Source organism: Rattus rattus, chromosome 16 (genome assembly GCF_011064425.1).
Source record: "Rattus rattus isolate New Zealand chromosome 16, Rrattus_CSIRO_v1, whole genome shotgun sequence".
Taxonomy (NCBI): Eukaryota; Metazoa; Chordata; class Mammalia; order Rodentia; family Muridae; genus Rattus; species Rattus rattus.
This window is the reverse complement of record NC_046169.1, coordinates 29,569,837-29,593,598: the sequence shown is the minus strand read 5'-3', so window position 1 is coordinate 29,593,598 and position 23,762 is coordinate 29,569,837. Positions and strand designations below refer to the sequence as shown.

At 45.4% G+C, this 23,762-nt stretch overlaps 1 protein-coding gene across 4 annotated transcripts in view; it reads right to left on the bottom strand.

The window, feature by feature from the left end:
• The window catches only part of Mphosph9 (M-phase phosphoprotein 9), a 64,977-nt gene that overhangs the window by 16,276 nt on the left and 24,939 nt on the right, over positions 1 to 23,762 (bottom strand). For all 4 annotated transcript variants that reach the window (XM_032886467.1, XM_032886464.1, XM_032886465.1 and 1 more), the window contains 7 exons: positions 21,402 to 21,856; positions 20,321 to 20,476; positions 16,898 to 16,985; positions 15,357 to 15,572; positions 11,754 to 11,801; positions 10,013 to 10,077; positions 8,034 to 8,135 (listed from right to left, as the gene is read on the bottom strand). In XM_032886467.1, coding sequence (XP_032742358.1) covers positions 8,034 to 8,135; positions 10,013 to 10,077; positions 11,754 to 11,801; positions 15,357 to 15,572; positions 16,898 to 16,985; positions 20,321 to 20,476; positions 21,402 to 21,856 — 1,130 coding nt within the window. The remainder of the gene's footprint in view (positions 1 to 8,033; positions 8,136 to 10,012; positions 10,078 to 11,753; positions 11,802 to 15,356; positions 15,573 to 16,897; positions 16,986 to 20,320; positions 20,477 to 21,401; positions 21,857 to 23,762) is intronic.

Sequence of the window (23,762 nt, the reverse complement as noted above, 5' to 3'; positions counted from 1 at the left end):
GATTTTCTCCTCCACCAGGTGGATCCAGGAATCAAACTCATTTTGATCAGGCTTGGTGGCAAGGGAGTTTACCCCTTAGCCATCTTGCCAGCCCCAGTCACCAGCACTTTGAAAAGGAAAAAAAATCTCTTTCTTAGTTTATTGTTCTCTATTTTACTCTTAAATTACTACAAACTGACAGTCCAGATGAGACATTTTAATTCGTTATCTACAAAAGGCAAAAGAATAAGAACTACTCAGCTTTGCTGTTGCTACGCAAGAGCAGGAAGGCGATGCAAATGAATTAACTTGCTTTGCTTTCCTCCTTAAGACAACAACACAATAGTGCCCTTTAGCCCTGGCTAGCCTGGAGCTCACTGTACAGATCAGGTTGATCTGGAATTCAGGAGTCTACCTGTTTCTACTTCCTGAGAGCTGGGGTTAAACACCCAGCCTCAAATATCTCTTATGTGTGTTCATTCACATGGATGCCAGGGGACAAACACAGATGTCATCCTCAGAAGAGACTGTCTACCTCCTTTGAGACAGTCTTTTGCTGGCAAGACTGATGGCCAGTGAGTACCAGGGATCCTCCTATCTCCAAATTTCCAGTGCTAGGATTAAAACTATCAAACCTGGCTTTTTCTTTTGGGGCAGGGGGAGCCTAGCTCTCCTGAAACTCCATCTGTAGATCAGGCTGGCCTCAAACTCACAAAGATCCTCTTGCCTCTACCTCCCAAGTGCTGCGATTAAAGACATGCGCCACCACTGCCCAGCCACACCTGGTGTTTTTTTGTTTTTTGGGTTTTTGTTTTGTTTTGTTTTGTTTTTTGTTTTGTTTTTGTTTCAGAGCTGAGGACCCAACCCAGGGCCTTGCGCTTGCTAGGCAAGTGCTCTACCACTAAGCTAAGTCCCCAACCCCTCACCTGGTGTTTTTAACCTGTATGTATTTATGTATGTATGTATGTATGTATGTATGTATGTATGTATGTATGTATGTATGTATTTAGGTGTTTTGAAACCGGCTTTCTCTGTGTAATAGACCTGGATGTCCTGAACTCACTTTGTAGACCAGACTGGCCACAGAGATCTGCCTGCCTCTGCCTCCTGAGTGCTGGGACATTTTTAAATGTATTATTATTTTTATTGTTCTACTTTATATGTGTAGATGTTTTGCCTGCATGTATGTCTATGCTTCACACTCATGACTGGTGTCCCTGGAGGCCAGAAATGGCATCAGATCCCCTAGGACTGGACTCACAAATGGCTGTGAGCCATCATGTGGGTGCTGGACTCGAACCCAGGTCCTCTAGAAGAGCAGGCAGCCAGTGCTCTAAACTGCTGAGCCATCTCTCCAGCCCCACACCTAGCATTTTCCTAAGTTCTGGGGCTCAAACTCAGGCCCGTGGGCTTGCAAAGCAAGAGCTTTACCAACTGAGTCACACAGGCCCTGGCCCTGCCAAGAACACTAAAAATTCCTCGGTCCTACACACCATCAAAAATGACGGTGTAGGCAGGCTTGGGCCTAAAGGCTGCAACCTGCCAAGCCTTGCCTGTGACACACTGAATAAGCACCTCACACATATGCACTTGCAGGTGCTAGACATGTAGGCTGTCTTCAGTACACTATACACATCTCTCACTCTCCACATTCCTGAGTCAACGCAGTCTCCTGACTGTAGATCCAACAGGCTGGTTCAGTCCTTCCTCCCCTTGTCTCAGCAGCATTCAGTGACTGTGGCTGCTTCAGTCCCCTCACCCCTCACTTGCAGCGGCTGTTTCGCTGGCTCCTTTGCCAAACTCCACTACCCAACAAGGAAGCAGGGTCCCTGAGAGCTCCGTCTTGCGCCCACTCCTACTGACACTCAGTGCCTATCAATCCTGGAAGCACCATTGGGGAAGAGCTGGCTCCAATGCTGTAACTCTGGGCTAGGAGTTCAAGCTCCAGGCCTACATTTACAATTGCCCACCTGACTTCCGCTTCAAGTCCATGTAAATCACAAGCGAAGATCGTCATGATGGTCTGATCTCTCAGTGTTCTGAGCTATCCCTCTCTTTTCTCATCAGTCAATGCACAACCATGTTCTGTGGATTCCACCTCCAGAACATTCCAAATTCTTTTTTCTTGTAATTATTTAAAAATAATTCATATTACATTTATTTATTTTGTGTGTGTACAGACATGCCATGGTGTGTGTAGAAGTCAGAGGACAACTTTGGGAAGTTGATTCTCTTCTTCAGCCATGAGATCATAAGATCTGGTGACAAGCACCTCAGTACACCAAGCTGCATCCCTGGTCCTCAACTCTCATTCTTACAGAGGCCAGATACCCAGAAACCTGCTCTCCAAGCGCTAAATGCCCTAATTCATCTCTTTCTCATGGCAGGAATTGCACATATATAAAAGTCAGTGGCATTGTTTTATTATATAAAAATCTTCAGGGGCCAGGGAGATGAGTCAGTGGATAAAGCACTCACCCCAAAAGACTAATGACTCGGTTTCATCCCTTGAATCCATATAAAGAAGGAAGTAAAGAATTTCAGGAAATTGTCCTCTAGTGTCCATGTATATCATGGCAAATGAACAACACACACACACACACACACACACACACACACACACACACACACACACACACACACAGAACATACACACACATGCATATAATTTTTAAAAGGTGTATGCCAGGTATAATGTCATACACCTTTAATCCCAACACTCAGGATAAAGGAGCAGGAGAATAAGCAAGTTCTAGGTCAGCCAGGGCTACACAGATAGACTCTGACTCAAAAATAAAATAAATTCTCAATGGACTAAAGGTTAAAATCCAAACGCATGACAATAACTTAGAAAGCCATCTATGAGTAATCCACAATGTCACCTAGGGCTATATGACTTCTTCCTGAGACTATTCGAGCCACGTGTCATGGTGTAAAGCAATGTCCCCTTAGGGTTCCTGTGTTTTGACATCGGATCCTGAGATACTGGAGCTGTTTGGGAAGATTATGGGACCTTAGGGGCCTAACTGGTGTGAAAGGTCACTGGGGTCAGGCCTTTGCAGGTCACATGCTCACTCTGCCTCCTGCTTAGAACAGCATGAATGGTCAGCACCCTCACAACCCTGGCGCCTTGCACAGGCGCCAAACCACAAAAGGTTTAAGAAGCCCAAACTTTATGCCTCTTCTTTTGCTTGTTCTCGAAAATTCATTTTTACCTTTGGTTCCTTTTGTCTGGTTTGATTTATGTTTTTGTTTGAGACAAGGTCTTGCATAGCCCAGGCTTGGTATCAAGCTGGCTGTATAGCCAAGGATGACCTTGAACTGACCTCCCAGCATCCATCTCCTAAGAGCTGGAAGAGCTCTACTACTACATCTGACTAAACTTTCTTTTTCAAGATTCATTGATTTCTTTTTGTTGTGACTGTATGTCACGATTGACATGTGGAAGTCAGAGGTCAGAAAACGACTCTTAGGAATTGGTTCTTCCCTTCCCTCGTGGGGGCTCAAGCTTGGGCACTCACACTTTGTGGCAATTGTTTTTAGCTGCTGAGACACAGCACAGCCCTAAAATTTCTTTACTTTTTAAAAAAGAATTTTAAACATTTTTATAAATTACAGGTATATGTGTGTTTGTGAGTGGGAGCTTGTGTACATGAGTGTAGTTCCCAGAGTTCAGAAGAGGGTGTCATATCCCCCAAAGCTGGAGTTACGATTGATTGATTGCTGCTAATGTGGACGCTGAGCACTCTGGTTCCCTGGATTAGGGAGTGAGTGCCCTTAGTGTCGTCTCTCCAGTCCCTAACTTTTCTTTTAAAATACAAGAATTCATTATATTCTAGTCGGGTTATTCAACAAAGTTATAGAAAGTGTTTTGACAATTACAGCTTTAGGAAGGTCAGAAATCACAACTTAATTTTTCTGTCAGACATCATTATGAAATTATGAGCCATTTATTAATATACATTACACTAAAATCAGGAGAAACTGAATTCTAAAAGCTAAAGCCTTCTCCTGTAAGTGTGTCACCCAGCTCACACTGTGCCGGCAGTGCATTCCTGCAATCTTAGCATTAGGGAGGCAGAGGGAAGAGGACCACTGGAAGCTTGAGGCCAGCCTGAGCTACAGAGTAAGTACTGGGCTAACCAGGGCTACATAATAAGACCTCAGAAACAAAAGCTCAACCAAAGATTACAGTAAGTTAATTCTAGAGAACTAAAGCAGAAAACCACAGCTTAATATACTTCCACCCCCAAAGGTCTTTCCATTAATGAAAGATAAAATGTCAGTTTATTTCTGGGTCTTCTATTGGATTTCATTGATCAACCTGACTGTCTCTCTACCGACACCATGCAGTTTTTATCACTCTTGCGCTGAAGTACAGCTTGAGGTTAGAGATGGTGATTCCTCCAGAAGTTCCTTCATTGTTCAGATTGTTCTGGCGATTATGGTTTTTTTTGTTTATCCAGATGAAGGTGAGAATTACTCTTTCAAGGTCTGTAAAAAGTTGTGTTGGAATTTTGATAAGACTTTGTACTGAATCTATAGATTGCTTTTGGTACAATGTCCATTTTCACTGTTAATCCTACAGACCCATGAGCATGGGAGGCCTTTTCATCTTCTGCTATCTTTCTTGTTCAAGGACTTGAAGTTCTTGTCACTCAGATCTTTCACTTGCTTTGTTAGTTATACCAAGACATTTTATATCAGTTGTAGCTATTGTGAAGGGTGTTGTTTCCCTCGTTTCTTTCTCTGTCCATTTGTCATTTGTATAGAGAAGACTACTGATTTCTTGGAGTTAATTTTATATCCAGCCACTTTGCTGAAGTTTATCAGCTGAAGGAGTTCTCTGGTAGGATTTTTTGACAAAGATGGCAATACTACACAATGGAAAAAGAAAACACCTTCAGGAGAGATGGCTCAGTGGTTAAGAGCACTGACTGCTCTTCCAGAGGTCCTGAGTTCAATTCCCAGCAACCGCATGGTGGCTCACAACTGTCCAGGGATCGGATTCCCCATTCTGCTGTGTCTGAAGGCAGCGACAGTGTACTCACATGCATAAAATAAATAAGTTCTTAAAAACAAACAAACACAAAAAAACAGACCAAAAAAAAAAAAAAAAGCACCTTCAAAAAATGGTGCTGGGATTGCAAACTTGTAGAACCAATCTGAAAATCAACCTGGAGGTTTCTCAAAATATTGGAAATAGTTCTACCTGAAGACTCAGCTATACTGTTCCTGAGCATATACGCAAAAGACGCTCCACCATACCACAAGGACACATGCTCCACTATGTTCATAGCAGCCTTATTCGTAATAGCCAGAAACTGGAAACAACCCAGATGTTGCCTCAAAGAATGGATATAGAAAGTGTGGTTCATTTACACAATGGAATACTATTCAGCTATTAAAAACATGAACATCATGAATTTTGCAGGCAAATGGGATGGAACTTGAAAATACCATCCTGAGTGAGGTAACCCAGAACCAAAAGGACAGGCATGGTATGTACTCACTGGTAAATGGATATTAGCCAAAAGGCACACATTACCCATGGTAAACCACACAGACCTAAAGAAGTTAAACAAGTAGGAAGGCCCAAGCAAGGACGCTTCAATCACATTTAGAAGGGGAAACAAAATAATCAGAGGAGACAGAGGGAGGAAGGGAAGTGGTGGGAGAGGGGAGGGAGAGAGGAATGGGAGGGGAGCAAGATCGGGTGGATAGAAACACAGGAGAGAGACCTAGAGGGCCAGGAGAATGAATGGAAACCTGCTCCTGCCAGGGGAGGGGTGAGAGGAATCTTTAGGAAGTCCCAGCGACCTGAGATTCACTCCCAGGAGTGAATGTGGGGGACCTTAGCCACGAAGCCTAACAGTGGGGACATGGAACCTGAAGAGTCCCTCTCCTGTAGCCAGGTAAGACCCCTAGTGGAGGGGTAAGGACACCAATCTACCCACAAACCTTTTGACCCCAGATTTGTCCTGTCTAAGAGAAACGCAGGGACAGGGATGGAGCAGAGACTGAAGTAACTGGCCAATTTGAAATCCATCCCATTGGCAAGCACCAGTCTCTGGCACTATTAATGATACTATTATGCTTGCAGACAGGAGCCTTGCTTAACTATCCTCTCTGAGAGGCTCTACCCAGCAGCTGACTAAAACAGACACAGATACCCACAACTAATTATTGGAAACTCTCAGAGACCGAGCCACCAACCAAAGCACACATGGGCTGGAATGAGGCCCCTGGGTCCTATATAGCAGACATGCAGCTCAGCCTCCCTGTGGGCCCCCCAACAACTGATGCAGAGGCTCTCCCTAAAATTGTAGTGGGACTGTGGTATCCATTCCCCAACAGGGCTGCCCTCTCTGGCCTCAGTGGGAGAGAGGATGCACCTACCCTTGCAGAGACTTGATGCACCAGGGTGGGGGGATACCCAGAGGGTTCCCCACCCTCTCAGAGGAGAAGGGGAATGGGGGAGGGTCTCTGTGAGGTGGGGAACCAGGAGGCAGGGCAGCGTTTGGGATGTAAATAAATAGAAAATTTAAAAACATCTATCTAATGACTGGATTTTAGTGCTAAGGCTTTAAAACTTGCTTCAGGGGCTTGGGGATTTAGCTCAGTGGTAGAGCGCTTGCCTAGCAAGTGCAAGGCCCTGGGTTCGATCCCCAGCTCCGAAAAAAAGAAAAAAGAAGAAAAAAAAAAAAACTTGCTTCAGTCCAGTACCTTGCTCTTGTAGGTCATTATTTGTGCTCCCTTTGCAACTGTCGCTGGAGAGGCAGCTGCTAAGACGAAGTTCCATCCCTTTGCAACTTCTAACTCGAGGCTTTGCTTCTCACAATCAAGGTTTTGTTTCCTTTCTTCTTGTTTCCCTTTCTTTCTTTCTTTCTTCCTTTCTTTCTTTCTTTCTTCTTCTTCTCCTTTTCTTCTTCCTTCCTCCTCATCTTTCTCTTCCTTCTCTTCTTCTTCCTCCTCCTCCTTTTTTTTTTTTTTTGAGGCAGGGTCTCACTATGTAGCCCTGGCTGTCCTTGAACTCACTATGTAGACCAGGCTGGTGTTGAGATCCACCTGCCTCTTCCTCCCAAGTGCTGGAATTAAAGGCATATGCCACTTCAGGAGACTGTTTCCCTCCTTTTCAAAGATCCAGAGAACAAGACAATGTCGAACTACATCCATCAGAAAGATGATGGAGGTCAGGTTGTGGGAGGACATTACAAAGCTCAGCAGACTAGCAAAGTAGTCCAGTTTATAGAAAGGAATATGCTGTCCACAGTGATGTTTGTTACTATATCTCTGTAGCCCTAGCTGGCCTGAAACTTACTATGTAGAACAGGATAGCCTCAAACTCACAGAGATAACTGCTTCTGCCTCTAAATGTTGAGATTAAAGGCGTGTGCCACCATGCCTGGCTGTCATCCAAACTGAATGGAGATGGGCAAGTTAATGGTAAAACTGTCCAACTGAACATTTACCTCAGTAAAAGGACAAAGACAACAAAAAGATTCTGGAGTGGAAAGCCAAGCAGGAAAATGATGGAATATGAAGAAGAAACACTTGAAAAGAGTAATCTCATATATGACTAAGTAAAAACTGCTTAGGGCTGGAGAGATGGCTCAGAGCTCACTATTCTTACAATTGACCCAAGTGTGACTCCTAGCACCCATGTCCAATGGCTCGAAGCCACCAGTAACTCCAGCTCCAGGAACCCCACGCCCACTTCTGAACTTGAGTGTATATACCTGCACAAAAAGAATAAACCTTTTTGAAAGTAGCCTACACGAAAAAAGACAGAGTAAAAAAGTAAGAGATATATTTGGAGATAAATACGGTCACATGGAGAGTGGTGGGGACAGTGTCGGGAACACAACGCTTGCCCAAGGCTCTCACGCCACCTGACTCTGCCCTTCCAATCCTGGAAAATGCTCCTTCATAGGGATGAAGATGCCATGCAGCCATTGTGACTTTAATGTACATCTAAGACTATAGATAATTCACCGCCAGCTTTCTGACTAATAGCAGGCCACCCTGCAGGGACACTGAGTGGAGTCACTTACTTGGCCCGGGATGGCCTCGTGGGAGCTTTAGCGCCGTGGCGAAGACTCAGCATACTCTCGTGCTCCGCCTGCTTCACCTGAGCTTCAAGTTTTGAGATCATCCTAGGTCAAAAGCAATTAGACAAATTAAACACATCGAAAACGCAGCTCAATACCAGATGTGACATAATCGTCCCCCTTCAGAAAGGCAGTGAAGGATGCTGTGCAGAAACCTCCTTTATAGTAAAATGGCACCGTTAAACTGTGAAAGTCAGAAGAAAGTTAGAACAAACAAACAACAGCAGAAATAGCCAGGGCAGCAAGTACATGGGGCTCTGCAGAGGAGCATCTCACAGACGTGCAGAAAAAAGGACGATCAGGCTTCTGTGAAGCAAGCGGAACAGAAATCAAATTTAGGGCTTGGGGATTTAGCTCAGTGGTAGAGCGCTTGCCTAGGAAGCGCAAGGCCCTGGGTTGGTCCCCAGCTCTGAAAAAAAAAAAAAAAAAAAAAAAAAAAAAAAAAAATAGCATCTTGATCTTTAAAAGCAAAGGCTCTTTTAATCAATAAAAATATTTACTGGGGTTGGGGATTTAGCTCAGTGGTAGAGCGCTTGCCTAGGAAGTGCAAGGCCCTGGGTTCGGTCCCCAGCTCCGGAAAAAAAGAACAAAAAAATATATATATATTTATTAAACATATATTTGTTAATTAAAATAATTTATTAAATATATAATAAAAAATAAATATTCTCAACAACTTTCAGTCCAGAGATGAAGCAGTAATTCATCCCCTTTGTACCACGAGCAGAATAAAAGCTCCCTTCAATTTTCTCACTAGAAGATAACTACCCCAGCCAACCGTTTCCAGTTAGCACAGCCTTCCCTTTATTAATTTATTATTTTAATTCATTTATTTCAATTAGAGTGTGTGTGTGTGTGTGTGTGTGTCTGTGTGTGTGTGTGTGTGTCTGTGTGTGTGTGTGTGTGTGTGTCTGTGTGTGTGTCTGTGTGTGTGTGTGTGTGTGTGTCTGTGTGTGTGTGTGTGTGTGTCTGTGTGTGTGTGTCTGTGTGTGTGTGTGTGTCTGTGTGTGTGTGTCTGTGTGTGTGTGTGTGTGTGTGTCTCTGTGTGTGTGTGTGTGTGTGTGTGTGTGTGTGTGTGTGTGTGTGTCTGTGTGTGTGTGTGTGTGTGTGTGTGTGTGTGTGTGTGTGTGTGTGTGTGTGTGTGTTCAGGCAGGCTCCTGTATATGTGGAAGTCAGAGGCCAACTGACTCTCAGGAGTCGGTTCTCTTCTGCCACCTTGTGGACCTGGGGGAGTCATCATGCTCGCTCCCCCTCTTTGCATTCTTTAAAACTGTCTGGGGGCCAGCGGGATGGCTGAGGGAGGAACAACTCTAACCTGGCGGTAAGGAGTGAATGGATGAGGCAGATGGCAGGTCAGACACTTTGCTGCTCTTTTCTGTGTGACTCCTTCAGATTAAAGTGACTCTCTAACGTTGCGGTTGGATTTGACCCAAACACTACTGTAAAAAGGATGCTCGGAGGTCACTTTAGGTATTCCTTCTAAAAAGGATGTAGTTTTAATAGTGTGCACATGTACACGTTATTCAGGTTGCAATGCACCTCCATGGTGCTGGCAACTGTACTTGGGTGTTATGGAAGAGTGGTGTGTGTTCTTAACCACCGAGCCACCTCTCCAACCCAAGGTTAGATGTTTCTAATCATTTGTAATATGGATCATTTATGATCAGACCTCATTCAGACTTCTCATTATGCTGCAAAAAAAAAAAATAAGGCTGGAGAAATGCACATATTTGAGACTCAACCACCAATATATTTTAATCACTTAAAAATCTCCTCAGCTAAAATGTAATGCATTTACATGTCCAAGGATTAGGATAAAACTAGATATCAAATGACTTTAAAAGTCCTCGAGAGTTTCTCCTCCTCACTGTCATACAAACACTAAGGACCATGAGAGTGCGCTTTATTAGTAGGACACCTACCTTTTCAAGTCAGAAATCTGCGTATGTGCATCAAGCAGTTTGTTCTCGGTCGTGTTTAATGTATCCTAAGGGGAGAAAGGGTTTACATGACTGAAGGTAAGCATGCAGATGGCACCTTCTACTTCAGAACGCGGAACAGAAAGCAAACGCAAGGTTAAACAGCCAGCGGTTACCTGCAATGGGAGGATGGCATGAGGTCAGGAGCCAATCTGGGCAGCTCCAGGAGAAGCTACAGTGGAGACACTGGTCTCGCCCAGCGACCCTAACAGATGCAGCCCAATGCCTGTCTAACTAGTAGCGAGCTCACAGGAAGAGGGATCTACATTAGGTCCAAAGGCTTAGCAGAACAGCACAACAAAAACCTTCGAAGATGTGCAGCACGATGAGCTCAGTCTTGGCTGTATCTACAGAGGGTCCACGAACCTTACAAACCCATAATCTCCTAGTCACTCAGCAGACTGGCTGGGAGCTAACTTACGGCATTACTGTGGGGACTCACGGAGACCAGACATGGCGCTCCAAACAGAGCTTCAGCTACGGATACGATGTACAGATGTTTACTACCCCATAAAACTACCGCTTTGAGTGCACATACAGGGAGTAGATGGTCATCTGAGTATATGCGATAAACTCTTCTCAACCCATATCAAATGAACAGCCATGTAATGGTATTTGGTAAATTAACAGACCTCACAAATGTGTCAGTCAAGTAGGGCAGACATTTGAAAATAAAGATATCAACAAAGGAAGGGCAAACACATGGAGGTTTCAAACAGCTCTCGATAGAGTATGTGAAGAAGGGCGCTATGGACAGCCCTGTGGAGAGCCCTATGGAGAACATTAAGGAGGGCACTATGGAGAGCATTAAGGAGGGCACTATGGAGAGCGCTATGGTGAGCACTATGGAGGGCACTATGGAGGGCACTATGGAGGGCACTATGGAGAGCCCTATGGAGGGCACTATGAAGGGCACTATGGAGGGCACTATGGAGGGCCCTATGGAGGGCACTATGGAGGGCACTATGGAGGGCACTATGGAGAGCACTATGGAGAGCACTATGGAGGGCACTATGGAGGGCACTATGGAGGGCACTATGGAGGGCACTATGGAGGGCACTATGGAGAGCCCTATGGAGGGCACTATGGAGGGCACTATGAAGGGCACTATGGAGCCCTATGGAGGGCACTATGGAGGGCACTATGAAGAGCACTATGGAGAGCCCTATGGAGGGCACTATGAAGACTATGCACTATGGAGAGCCCTATGGAGGGCACTATGGAGGGCACTATGAAGGGCACTATGGAGAGCCCTATGGAGGGCACTATGGAGGGCACTATGAAGGGCACTATGGAGAGCCCTATGGAGGGCACTATGGAGAGCCCTATGGAGGGCACTATGGAGGGCACTATGGAGAGCCCTATGGAGGGCACTATGGAGGGCACTATGAAGGGCACTATGGAGAGCCCTATGGAGGGCACTATGGAGAGCACTATGGAGAGCCCTATGGAGGGCACTATGAAGAGCACTATGGAGAGCCCTATGGAGGGCACTATGGAGAGCACTATGGTGAGCATTATGGAGGGCACTATGGAGGGCACTATGGTGAGCATTATGGAGGGCACTATGGAGGGCACTATGGAGAGCCCTATGGAGGGCACTATGAAGGGCACTATGGAGGGCACTATGGAGAGCCCTATGGAGGGCACTATGGAGAGCCCAGATCAGAGCCCTTCCCCTTACCTTTACTCGCCCATGCTCTTTGCCGAGGGACTCATACTCTCCTAAGAGCTGCAAAGAAAACAGAGAATTGAAGACAGAACCAGACAGGACACAAAACAGCACTCTTCAAACTGCCCAGGTCAGTAAGGAAAGGCCAACAGAGAAGCAATGGGTCTGGAAGAGGGGAAGGGATGATTCCTGATAGAATGTTTGAAAGCCTTTAAAGACTGAAACCATTTAAAAGTAGAATAGCAATAGGAGCCTTCAACATAATAGTAAAGTGTATTTGTGCTGTCTTTTAAATTTTTATTAGACTGTCCTACATTTATTTTATAGACTAAAACTATAATGCCCAAAACACCTAGTATTATTTAAAAATGCCTATGGTGGTATAGCTCTGTAATCCCAGCATTCAGGAGAAGGATGGCAAATTTGAGGACAGTCAGACCTTACACGGTGAGTGCCCCAGAAAGGCCCGCGATGAGGAAGGAACACACTGCTACAGCAGAAAGTACGGCAATGGTTTTTAAAATAACAGAAACATGTCTAAAAGGACACAGGAATCCCAGGCCCTGCCACATCCTGTGCCACTAGATGACTGCCCAAACCAGCTCCCAGGGCTGCCAGGCACAAGAGAAGGCACATGTAAACCACACTGGAGAAAAGGGGGCTTAGGATACGGTCCTTGCCTAAGAGCCTTCCTGCCCTCTTCTGCCTGACACCAGATCCTGGGTGCTAGGCCTGGCAGGTAAATGGCAGAGAAGTCTCAGCAAAGACTGATCTGCCCAAGTGAACAGATCCACAGGAACTAAGACAGCTCTCCCTCCCTCCTCCTCAGTCACACATTGACTCCAAGGATGCTGCCCACCAGTAAGCCACCCTGCCCATGGCTACGAAGCGACCTCCTTTCTCTCTCTCTCTCTTTTAAAGAGTTATTTATTTTATGTATATGAGTATACTGTAGCTGTCTTCAGACACTCCAGATCCCATTACAGATGGTCGTGAGCCACCATGTGGTTACTGGGACTTGAACTTAGGACCTCGGTGCTCTTAACCACTGAGCCATCTCTCCAGCCCTTTTTCTTTTTTAATTTGTGTGTGTGTGTGTGTGTGTGTGTGTGTGTGTGTGTGTGTGTGTGTGTGTGTGTGTGTCTTGGGCAGGGCTAGGAGAGGACACTATATCTCTAGGAGCTGGAGTCGCAGGCAATTCTGAGAGACGGTGCAGGGATTAAGAGCACTTGCTGCCCTTCCGGAGGACTCTAGGTCTATTCCCAGCCAAGCTCCTTTCTGGTTAGCCTGGAAAAAGTCAATCTTAACAGATAATGCACTTTTCCATATAGAAAAGGCCTGAACAGTAAAACCTAAGAAGGGAATGAGAGGAACAGAAGGCAGGGCTGAAAATAAAAGCACATTTTAAAAAATGATGGATGTGGGTGGGGTGGGAAGTCATTAGAATAGAACAGAGTATTTAGGGTAGTCACTGCCTCAAGAGGGCTTTTTAAAAAGCGCCCAGGCCTAGAGAAATAGCTCAGTGGGTAAGAGCACTGGTTGTCCTTCCAGAGGACCCAGGTTGAATTCTCAGCACCCACAGGATGGCTCACAACTCCAGTCCCAGGAGATATGTCACCCTCTTCTGGCCTCTGAAGGTGCTGCATGCAGGTGACGCACACGCATAATCTATTAAAAACGCTGGAGTGGATGTGTAAATGCCTTTTATCCCAGCACTCAGGACACGGAGGCAGGCAGATGTCCATAGGTTTGAGGCCATTCTGGTCTATACAGTGAGTTCCAGGACAATGAGGGACTATATAATAGAGACTCTGTCTTTTAAAAACAAGCAAACAACAAAACACAAACACAGTTAAAATAAGAAAAAGAGATTTAAAAGTTAAAGAATCAATGTGAAATCCAACATCTATGTAATAAGAATTCTAAGGAGAACAGAAAGAAAAACCAGTGACGAAGACCAGCTGCCCACAACAGAGGCGGGAGGCAGAAGTCACAGGCCATGATCAAACGGATTAGAGCAACTACAGCCTGTGGAATTACCAAGGCAATGTGAGGACCTCACCACCAGTCCAGCTTCCATTCAGACTGGAGGAACCAGGTCTGTGTAATTCCATGACAGTAAAGTCTAAGACCACGGGAAAAAATATGCCCTCAGCTACCAGGAAGACGTCAAGAATGATTTCAGACTTAAGTACCACAACTTAAGAATCCAGATATTAAAATTTTAAGAGAGCCAGCAGGGTGGCAGGTGAGGGCCTTACCTAGAAGACAAGATGAGTTTGAGTCCCAGGACCCACAAGTATTCCTCTGACTTCTACATAGCATGATATGTGGATGTGTGAAGACATACACACATACACAAACATACAAACAAATAAAGTGAAATATAAAGAAACTTTATGAAGAGACAAGCTGGAAGCCAATCCAGTATCAATGTTTTATGAATCCAATTTTACGTGAAATTAAATCAACATCAAAAAATTCAAACCTGAGGTCTAGAGAGTTGGCTCAGTGGCTAAGAACACTGGCTGCTCTTCCAGAGGACCAGGTTCAGTTCCCGGCACCCACTTAGCTTACAACCATCTGACTGCAGTTCCAGGGGATCCAACACTCTCTTCTGGTCTTTGTGTATACCAAGAAAGCACACAGTACACATGTATGCAAGCAAAACACTCGTACACACAGAATAAAAAAAATAAACCAAAAAAAAATTTAGACCTGGGCTGAGCAAACAGCTCCTGAGGTACGAGCTTTTGACGCGCAAGTCTGAACTCAATCCTTATAGACCACTGTGGAAGAGCCACATATCATGCTATGTAGAGGTCAGAGGAATACTTGTGGGTCCTGGGACTCAAACTCATCTTGTCTTCTAGGTAAGGGCCCTCACCTGTCACCCTGATGAAAGTTGTCCTCTGACCTCCACACGTGTGCCCACACGCATGCATCATACATACACATACATAATCAGATTTAAAAAAAAAATCAAGGGCTGATGAGATGGCTCAGCTCCCACATGGTGGCTCACAACACAGAGGTTATGACAGCTCAAAAGTTGCCTCACTAGAAAGAGAAGAGTGAGGGAGCTCAGCCGCCTTCTACAGCTGACTTCCTGCTGCGGAATTCCTGTGACCACGTCCACTAAGAGGCTATCTGGAACTACGAGCAGTTACTTTAGAGTCTAGAGCTTAGACCAAAATGTGCCTAGGAAAGTCATCACAGTACATGAGCTAACACACTACTTTCAACCAGCTATGGTCTGAATGGAAATGGTCCCCACAGGTGTCACTTAGAGCACTTGGTCCCCAAGCTACTGGCACTGTTTGGGAAGGTTGTGGAGACTTCCTGGAGGAAGGGAGCCACAAGGGCTGGGCCTTGAGGTTTTACGGCCTGGGTGAACTTCCTGCTTACTCTCTATTTCCTAAGTGACTGTCATGTGACCACGCGGCCTCCTGCTCCTGCCACCACTCTCTCCCTGCCCGCAGCCCTGGTTTCCCCTTCATGACGAGTTATCGGTCCTGAGCTGTAGGCCAGAATCAAGCCTTTCTCCCTTAAGTTGCTTCTGTCTGAGGAGGTCAGAGAGCAGCACGGTGCTGAGCACCGGCGCTGGCTGCTTACATCTTGAAACATTTTGTTTTCTTGTCTCAGCCGGGCTTCTTTATCGTCTGAGAGCTTGTAAGCATTCTCAAAGGCTTCTTCTAGATCCTGCAGCCGGCACTTTAGCCGCGTGATGGTGTTGTCTTTCTCTTTATTGCTTGTCCTCATCTCTTCAATTCGTTCCTGCAAAATTTTGGAGGCACTGCTGGCTGCATTGAAGCGTTCTCTCAAGTCACTCTGCACATTAAAGACGGAGAGAAAGCACTCTAAGTGAAAAAGGTGCCTCGGAATTAGCTAAAAATTATGTGCAGTAGAACAAAACACACAGATGGAAGCTTTGTGGACACGTTTTGTTGTGTCCCGGGACAGAGTCTAGAAAGGACCACTCTAACGAAACAATGCCACGAGGTTAACCAAAGGTAGGCACAGAAAACAACTACACCAGGATACAGTGATTCTAGCACCCACATAGGCAGGACTGTTCGTGAATCACCCCAATGAAGAAAAAAATAACCACAAACATCAGAGGAGTTATGAAACTGTCCTAGAATACACTGCTCAAGACTAGTATGGTGGGGCATGGGGGCTTTTTTTTTTTTTTTTTCTTTTTTTCGGAGCTGAGGACCGAACCCAGGGCCTTGGCAAGCGCTCTACCGCTGATCTAAATCCCCAACCCCAGGGATGGGGGCTTTTTAACCATACTCTTTGAAAATACAAAATTAAAAATGCATTACACATGTTAGCATTCACTTAATGGCTATATCTGGAATACCATATAGGTGCCAGGCCATAGATGTCAAATGTAAGGTTAAGGCTGGGTCCAATCCACTGCCTCGATCCCACTGGTTTGAAAGGCTGAACTGCAAAGACTGCTTAAGCCCACAGGCCCAAGGCCACTCTAAGCTATAACACAGCAAGAACTCTAAACAAAACATCAGAAAATAAGATTAACAAGAGCCGTACTAATCCCTAACTTCCTGGTGCAGTTTACCAGTTAGACAGAGTCAACTAGAACACTGCAACAAAGTGCTGGGGTGACAGTGGCCTAGCCTAGCAAGGACCTGAATTCTACCCAGAAAAGAACCAGGTGTTAAAGCAGAGACAACGTACAGAACAAAGCTGGCATTTTTTTTAACCAAAATTTTGTTTATAAAGAACTATATAAAGAATATATGAGGGGTTGGGGATTAGCTCAGCGGTAGAGCGCTTGCCTAGTAAGCGCCAAGGCCTGTTGCCTCAGCTCCGAAAAAAAAAGAAAAAAAAAAAAAAAAAAAAGAATATATGAGCCAGGCATGGTGCCTCATACTTTTAGTCCCAGCACTTGGGAGGCAGAGGCAGGTGGATCTCTGTGAGTTCAAGGCCAGTCTGGTCTACAGAGCTGAGCTCCAGGACAGCCAGGGCTACACAGAGAAACCCTATCTCAAAAAAAAAAATAAAATAAAACAAACAAAAACCCCAGCATCTGCACTGCTGGTTACACATCCAGCCAGTAAGACTGAAGCTGCAATGATCCACACATTCAAACACCGTGCACTAGAGCCAGCCCTCAAATGAGCACGTACCACTTCTATTTCTAGCAAATTGTTCTTCTTTTCAAGGGTTCGCACTCGACTAGTAGCTTCAGTCAGTGCACTATCCAGCTGGCCACACCTAGGAAACAGAAATTTAGAATCAGTTAGAGAACAAAATAATTTCACTTAAGAGCATTAAACTAACCCAAGAGGCTTCCCGATATGTAGAATAAAGCAAACTCCCCAATGTTAGCCGACGCCCAGGACATCACCCCGGATGGTCTAGTATCTAAAGATAAAAGGGTAAAGCGATGATCAGAATGATCCCTAGGACATATCAAGAGGAAGGTTCTAGTTTAGAACACAGCACGAGACCTTGAGTTCCATTATCAGCACCAGAGAGAAAAGTGAGAACGTTAAGATGTGACGAGATACTGAAATATTCACAGCAGCAAAAGCAGGTGGACAGAACCGTGTCCTTCAGCAGAAACCCTAATGTGGCATTTGGGATGAGGAAGACTGCTGGGCCTGGAGTAGAGGACACTGTAATGCCGTGCCCCGGTCTTGAGGATGTGCTGAGCGAAGGAAATCTGTCACTGCCTGTCAGCAACAAAGCACATATCGAACCTCTGCGGAGCCTGCGTTCCATTCCCAGTACCACCCCTCCCACCATGAATGATAAACACCGGGACTTTACCTGCAGTCTGTGCAAGGTCATAGAGACGCAGAGAGCAGAGGTGACCGGGGCCAGGGAAAAGGAGGGAGGGAGGGATGACCATCTAATGAGCACAGGCTTCAGTTCTTTACTAATGTCTGTTTTGTCACTCGTCTTTTTCCAACATTTATGTTTATACTGGGAGGGCTGCTGGGCACTGAACTTAACACGTCACACATGCTGGGCAAGCACCGTACCCACTGAGCTACATCTCCAGGATAGACGTTCAGGGGTTTGTTTTTCATTTTTTCATTTATTTATTTATTCAGTGGGGGCTGAAGGGTGCATACATGCTAGTGTATGTGTGTATGTGTCTCTGTGTGTGTGTGTGTGCACACACACGCACTGCAGGAATCTTTTCTTCTTTCCTTCCACCATGTCTCCAGGGATCAAGCTCGGGTTGCCAGGCCTGGCATCTGGTACCCCCACCCAGAGTTTGCAAGTCGAAGATTATTCTGGAGCTGGATGGCTACACAATGTTAATAGATTTCAGCCACCAAACTGCACATAGTGAATTCATCAAACATAATTTGATATTTAAATTTTGTATTTTTAACATAGAGAGCACTGTACAAAATGGCTTGATGTTAGTATAAAAAAATCTGCCTGGACATACAAGTGTGCGTTACAATTTCTGGAAGGATATAAAGAGCTGCGCCGTTTGAAGTCAGGGCACAGTGTCCTTTCTGAGCTATTTCAAACAACATTAATGCACTTTTCTTTTTGTGGAGCGTATACATGTGTGAAGAAACTGGAGGGATCTCAGCTGTCATCTGCAGGACTGTCAGCCGCCGCCTCTGAGAAAGGGTCTGTCTCTCTTTGGCCTGTCTAGAGTGGAAGGCCATTGAGTGCTGGGATCCTTTTGTCCCCACCTCCACGACACCAGAGTTACTAGTGGGCCACCGTGCCCAGCTCTGTTTTACATTTTGCATCCTCGCACTGCAATGCAAGTACTTGGCCAACTGAACCACCTCACGGTAGGAATCCTTTGTGAAGGCTGCACTTTTATTACGTTATTTTTTAATTGATCCTTTGAGATTTTTATCCCAGGTGTACAGGTATTTTCCTGCGTGAATGTCCATGTCACATAGGTACTGCAGTGCCTGGGAGGGCTTTGGATCTCCTGAGACTGGAATTAGACGGCTATGAGCCGCTCTGAGAGTGCTGTGGGCTGAACCAGACTTGTCTGGAAGAGCAGCCAATGCTCTTAACTATAGAGCCATCACTTGCCAAGGGCACCAGATTAAAATGGGGAAAGACAGTGCAGAGGGTCCCCCATCCTTTATTCTTGCTGAGGCTGTTCCCAGATTAAATTAGAATTTGATCTCCTTGATAGAAAATCCCATGGAAAACTACCGACTCCGTTCTAGGACCCAAAGGTCAGGATGTCCTAGCTAACTTATCTTAGCCTCTGTTAGAACTGCTTGCTCCCAACTGCTTACTCTGCAGCTGCCTGGAGGAGATGCCCGGAGGAGGTCTCTGCCCTTAAAAACCCATTGTTCTGGACACTCAAGGCCACGGCAGGCCCATGAACACTGGAGCATAGTTCCAGCCAGCTTGAATAAAGACTTTCAATTGGCGACACACGCTGTCTGAGTGATCATCTCTAGTGAGCTCCCCATAACATTATCCCCTGAAGCTGACATTAAAGACAAGCCTAACCCTGCTGCTGAAACCTGAACTCAGACCCTCTGGAAGGGCAGTATACGTTCTTTTTTGTTTTGTTTTGGATTCGTTTCTTTCCAGGCAATAGTCCTCTGTTCTGGCTATCCTAGAACTCACTTTGCAGATCAAGCTGGTCTCAAACTCAGAGATCCGTCTGTCTCCTGAGGGTGGGTGGAATTAAAGGTGTGGACGACCTCCTCCAACTGCAGTATTCGTTTTTAACCACTGAGCCGACTCTCTGGCCCCTCAAGCACCCAAGTCAACAAACACAAGAACTAATATGGCCTAGTACTAAACTATTCACTAAGTATTTGTGGTCCCCCATGTTTTCCCCTTAGAGAGGCTCTCACTGCTCACCTAAACCTCCACCTGTTCCAGCCCTCTGAATTCTAAGCTCATGGACTCACCAGGTCTATAACACTAAACAGTGCTCTCAGGAGGAAATCACAGACAAGCGAGCGGAGCAGTCCCAAAGGCAAGTCCAAGTGCATCCTCCCCTGCATCGCTGTGCCTCTCTGAGCGGCAAAATTGCCCCACAGGCTCGAGAGAACCATAGGACTGTAAAGTTATTCACAAGGACATAAAAAATAGGTTTAGAATTGTTAATACGGGATTGGGGATTTAGCTCAGTGGTAGAGCGCTTGCCTAGAAAGCGCAAGGCCCTGGGTTTGGTCCCCAGCTCCAAAAAAAAAGAAAAAAGAAAAAAAAGAAAAAAAGAACTGTTAATACAAAAAGAATTCTATAGAGGGCTGGAGAGGTGGCTCAGCGGTTGGTTAAGAGCACTGACTTCTCTTCCAGAGGTCCTGAGTTCAATTCCCAGCAACCACATGGTGGCTCACAGCCATCTGTAATAGGATCCGATGCCCTCTTCTGGTGTTTCTGAAGACAGCTACAGTGTACTTATATATGATAAATAAATAAATCTTAAAAAAAAAATATCATTCATGTCTCTAGATATGTTCTGGTCTACATGTCTTTTGTGTTAAATTTTCAGATGCAAAGCACCTATTTTTCCGGCATCTGCCCCATCATGATATACTCTAAGGACGAAATCGACTCACGTTGGAGAAGCATCAGCTCTATGGGAGTCTCACCTGTCCACAAGAGCTTCATTTTTCTTCTTCCACTCTTCGACAGCAGAAATGTCTTTGGCCTCCAGTTTCTGTCTCAGAGCACTTATCTCCGACTCATAATAAGCTCGAAGGTCGGCTACGTGTCGTGCGTGCTTTTCCTTGAGGTTCTGCCTGATCCTGTCGGTAAGGAAAAGACGCTCTTAGGACAGTGCATCCTCTACCCCTGAAGACAAGCAAGGGCACGGTCTCATGATTCAAGCCATGTGTTTCAGACTCAACTGAAAGAGGCGGACCTGTGGCAGTGAATCTTCACTGGCAACTTGAGAGAAATCACCTAGGAGACACAGAGGTGTGTCTTTAGGGTGTTTCCAGAGAGGTTTAACTGACCCGCCATGAATGTGGGGGACAGTGGGGAGCACCAATCCCAGACTAAATAAAAAGGAAAAAGGATAAAGCATGCTAAGCACCAGCATCATCTCTCTGTACTTCCTGACTGCAGGCATCCCGTCGGCAGCTGTCTCAGGCCCACCTCCCAGCCACCATGCCGATGGACTGTATCCCCCCAAACTGAGAGCCGCAATAACCCTTTCCTCCCTAAGAGGCTATGACCAGGTACTTGGGCACAGTGATGAGAAAAGCAGCTGACACACACACCATAGTCATTCTCAGAGCCAGAGTACAGCCTGCTGCTCCGTTCGCCCCAGAAAGCACAGCAGATGCCCCATGTGCTCTAGACATAGAAGCACTCTGATTAGCTCCCATCTACTAGATGCCTTTGTCAGCACCTTTGTTTTTGATCTTGAGACGGGGTCTATCTGTGCAGCCCTGGCTGGCCTAGAACTCAATATATAGACCAGACTGGCCAAGAACTCACAGAGATCCGCCTGCCTCCACCCCCCAAGTGCTGGAATTACAGACACGTGCCGCCATACCCAGCCTTATCTTTCACTTCAACAAAGCTGCCAATAGTTAAAGAAAAAGACACATTACTTATATTTCATTAAGATTTTTATATTGCTGTGGTCCAATAGAAATCACTTTCATCATTCAATCAGACATCATAAGTCTAATAACAGTATAAGCCAGTCGCTGAAATACATACTTAGACAACATCACAGGATCTTCCAGGGAAGCCAATGAAATGCATTCTGGGACACTGTTGGCTGTACCTGGAAGCTGGGACTGACTGACTGAGGCCACTGTGACAGTGTTTTCTTCGTCTATAGTTTTGACTGAGATATCGTTGCTAGTGATGGTGTAGCGTGAAGGGATCGTGGAACTGGTCCTACTTTCACTTTGGAATGCATGGTTTTTCCAAGTGTCCACAGGTGATGCTTTCGTAGTTGACGGATATTTGGGGAACCCAGATACCTGAGAAGCATTATGACTTGCTTGTGAAAACGAGTCAATGTCAGAGTGACTAGACAGGCTTGGTTCCAGAACGGAGTCTGGGGAAAAGGATATTCTGTCATCGAGAGTATTCAAAAAGCTATGGGAATGGATGCTGGCAGCCTGCTCCTTTGGCTTCCTGTGTGTGGCCGGATCCAGAGTCAGGACCTAGAAGGGAGATTAACAAGCATCAAGCTGTGGCCTCGGAACCCAGGCTGACTCACGCTGGCTGTCAGGAAAGTAGAGCTCTCCAGGTCAGAACATGCTAGGACCACTCAGTAAATGAATGAGGATGGAAGCAGAGGTGAGGTCCCTCTCAAGTAGCTGCTAATTTCTCTTTGTTCTAGAATAGGATAGCAATGGTCACTTCATCCCATGACGAGCATTAAACTTAAAGATATTTAAAACTTAAAAACAAACAAAAAAGAAACGGTTAAACTTAAAACACGGGGCTGGAGAGATGGCTCAGTGGTTAAGAGCACTGACTGCTCTTCCAGAGGTCCTGAGTTCAAATCCCAGCAACCACATGGTGGCTCACAACCATCTGTAATGGGATCCGATGCCCTCTTCTGGTGTGTCTAAAGACAGTGACAGAGTACTCAGATACATAAAATAAATAATTTTTAAAATTTCTAAAACAAAAGCTAGGGTGGTTGTGGCTCATACCTTTAATCCAGCATTCAGGAGGCAGAAGCAGGCAGATCTCTTGAGTTCGAGACCAGCCCAATCTAGAGTAACTTTGAGAATAGCCAGGGCCAAACAGAGTAACTCTGTCTTAAGAAAATCAAAAAGAGGGGTTGGGGATTTAGCTCAGTGGTAGAGCGCTTGCCTAGCAAGTGCAAGGCCCTGGGTTCAGTCCCCAGCTCTGGAAAAAAAAAAAAAAAGAAAGAAAAGAAAATCAAAAAGAAACAAATGAACAAAATCATTTAACCAACAATAAAAAAATCCATTATCAAGATCAGCACCTTAAAAAAAATCATGAAAGATTTTAACTAAACTGAAAATCTAAAATGTCAGATTACTATTGTCAGCTTTGAAGTCCTTTCTGGCTATGTTTCCTCCAGAATAGAACAGTAAAGGCTAAGGGGTACTGGGACCCAGTTAGCAGTCCACAAATACCACCCTTATGATCCGGAGCCTCACTGTCCCTCAAAGGCTCATTGGATGAGACCTGGTCCCAACTGATAAATAATGCCAAGAGGTGGGGCCCAGTAGAAGGAAGTAGGTCACTAGGGGCGTGTCTTCGATGGGGGCGTGTCCCTGACATAAGCCCTAGGAACCCAGGCCTTTCTTTTTCTTCACAATACAGCCTCCCTGAGAGAAGCAGTCTTTCGTCAGTCTGTTTATACTCTTCGGCCTCACTACAGACCCAAACACAATTTGAACAAGTGACAATGGATTGAAAACTTGAAACCATGAACCAAAATAAGCCTTGTCCTTCACACTGCTTACTTTACATACTCTCTCACAGCAATGGAAAATTTACCAACAGTCCTACTCAAAAGAACCACTGAGGGCTCGGATAGCCCAGGGGTTAAGAACCCTATTGTGTGGGAGGCCTTTTGTTTTCTTAATGTGTGTATGGGTGTTTTGCCCGCATGAAGTAAAGTACACCACTTGCAGGCCACAGTACAACATCCGCTCACTGGGAAGTAGTTATATACACAGTCGTAAGCTGACGTACAGGTGTTGGGAACTGTACCTGGGTCCTCAGGAAAAACATCCAGTACTCTGAGCTATCGCTTCAGCCCAATCTCTCCTATTTTTAAAAATACCAAGTTTTAGCTGAGCAATACCTACAACCCCATAACAGGAAAAGAAGGAACAGGAAGATCAGGATTCAAGGTCATACGCAGCTACATCCTGAGTTTCAGGCCACAGTAGGCTCTATGAGACCCTGTCACAACAAACAGGCTGGCAAGATAGTTCAGTAGGCAAAAGCACTTGTCACTTCAGTTTCCAGCTGCTATGTGAGTGCTGGAATGGGTGTAAGGGAGTAGTTCTGATGCTTTGATCAAGAATCGCATATGGGGGCTGGGGATTTAGCTCAGCGGTAGAGCACTTGCCTAGCAAG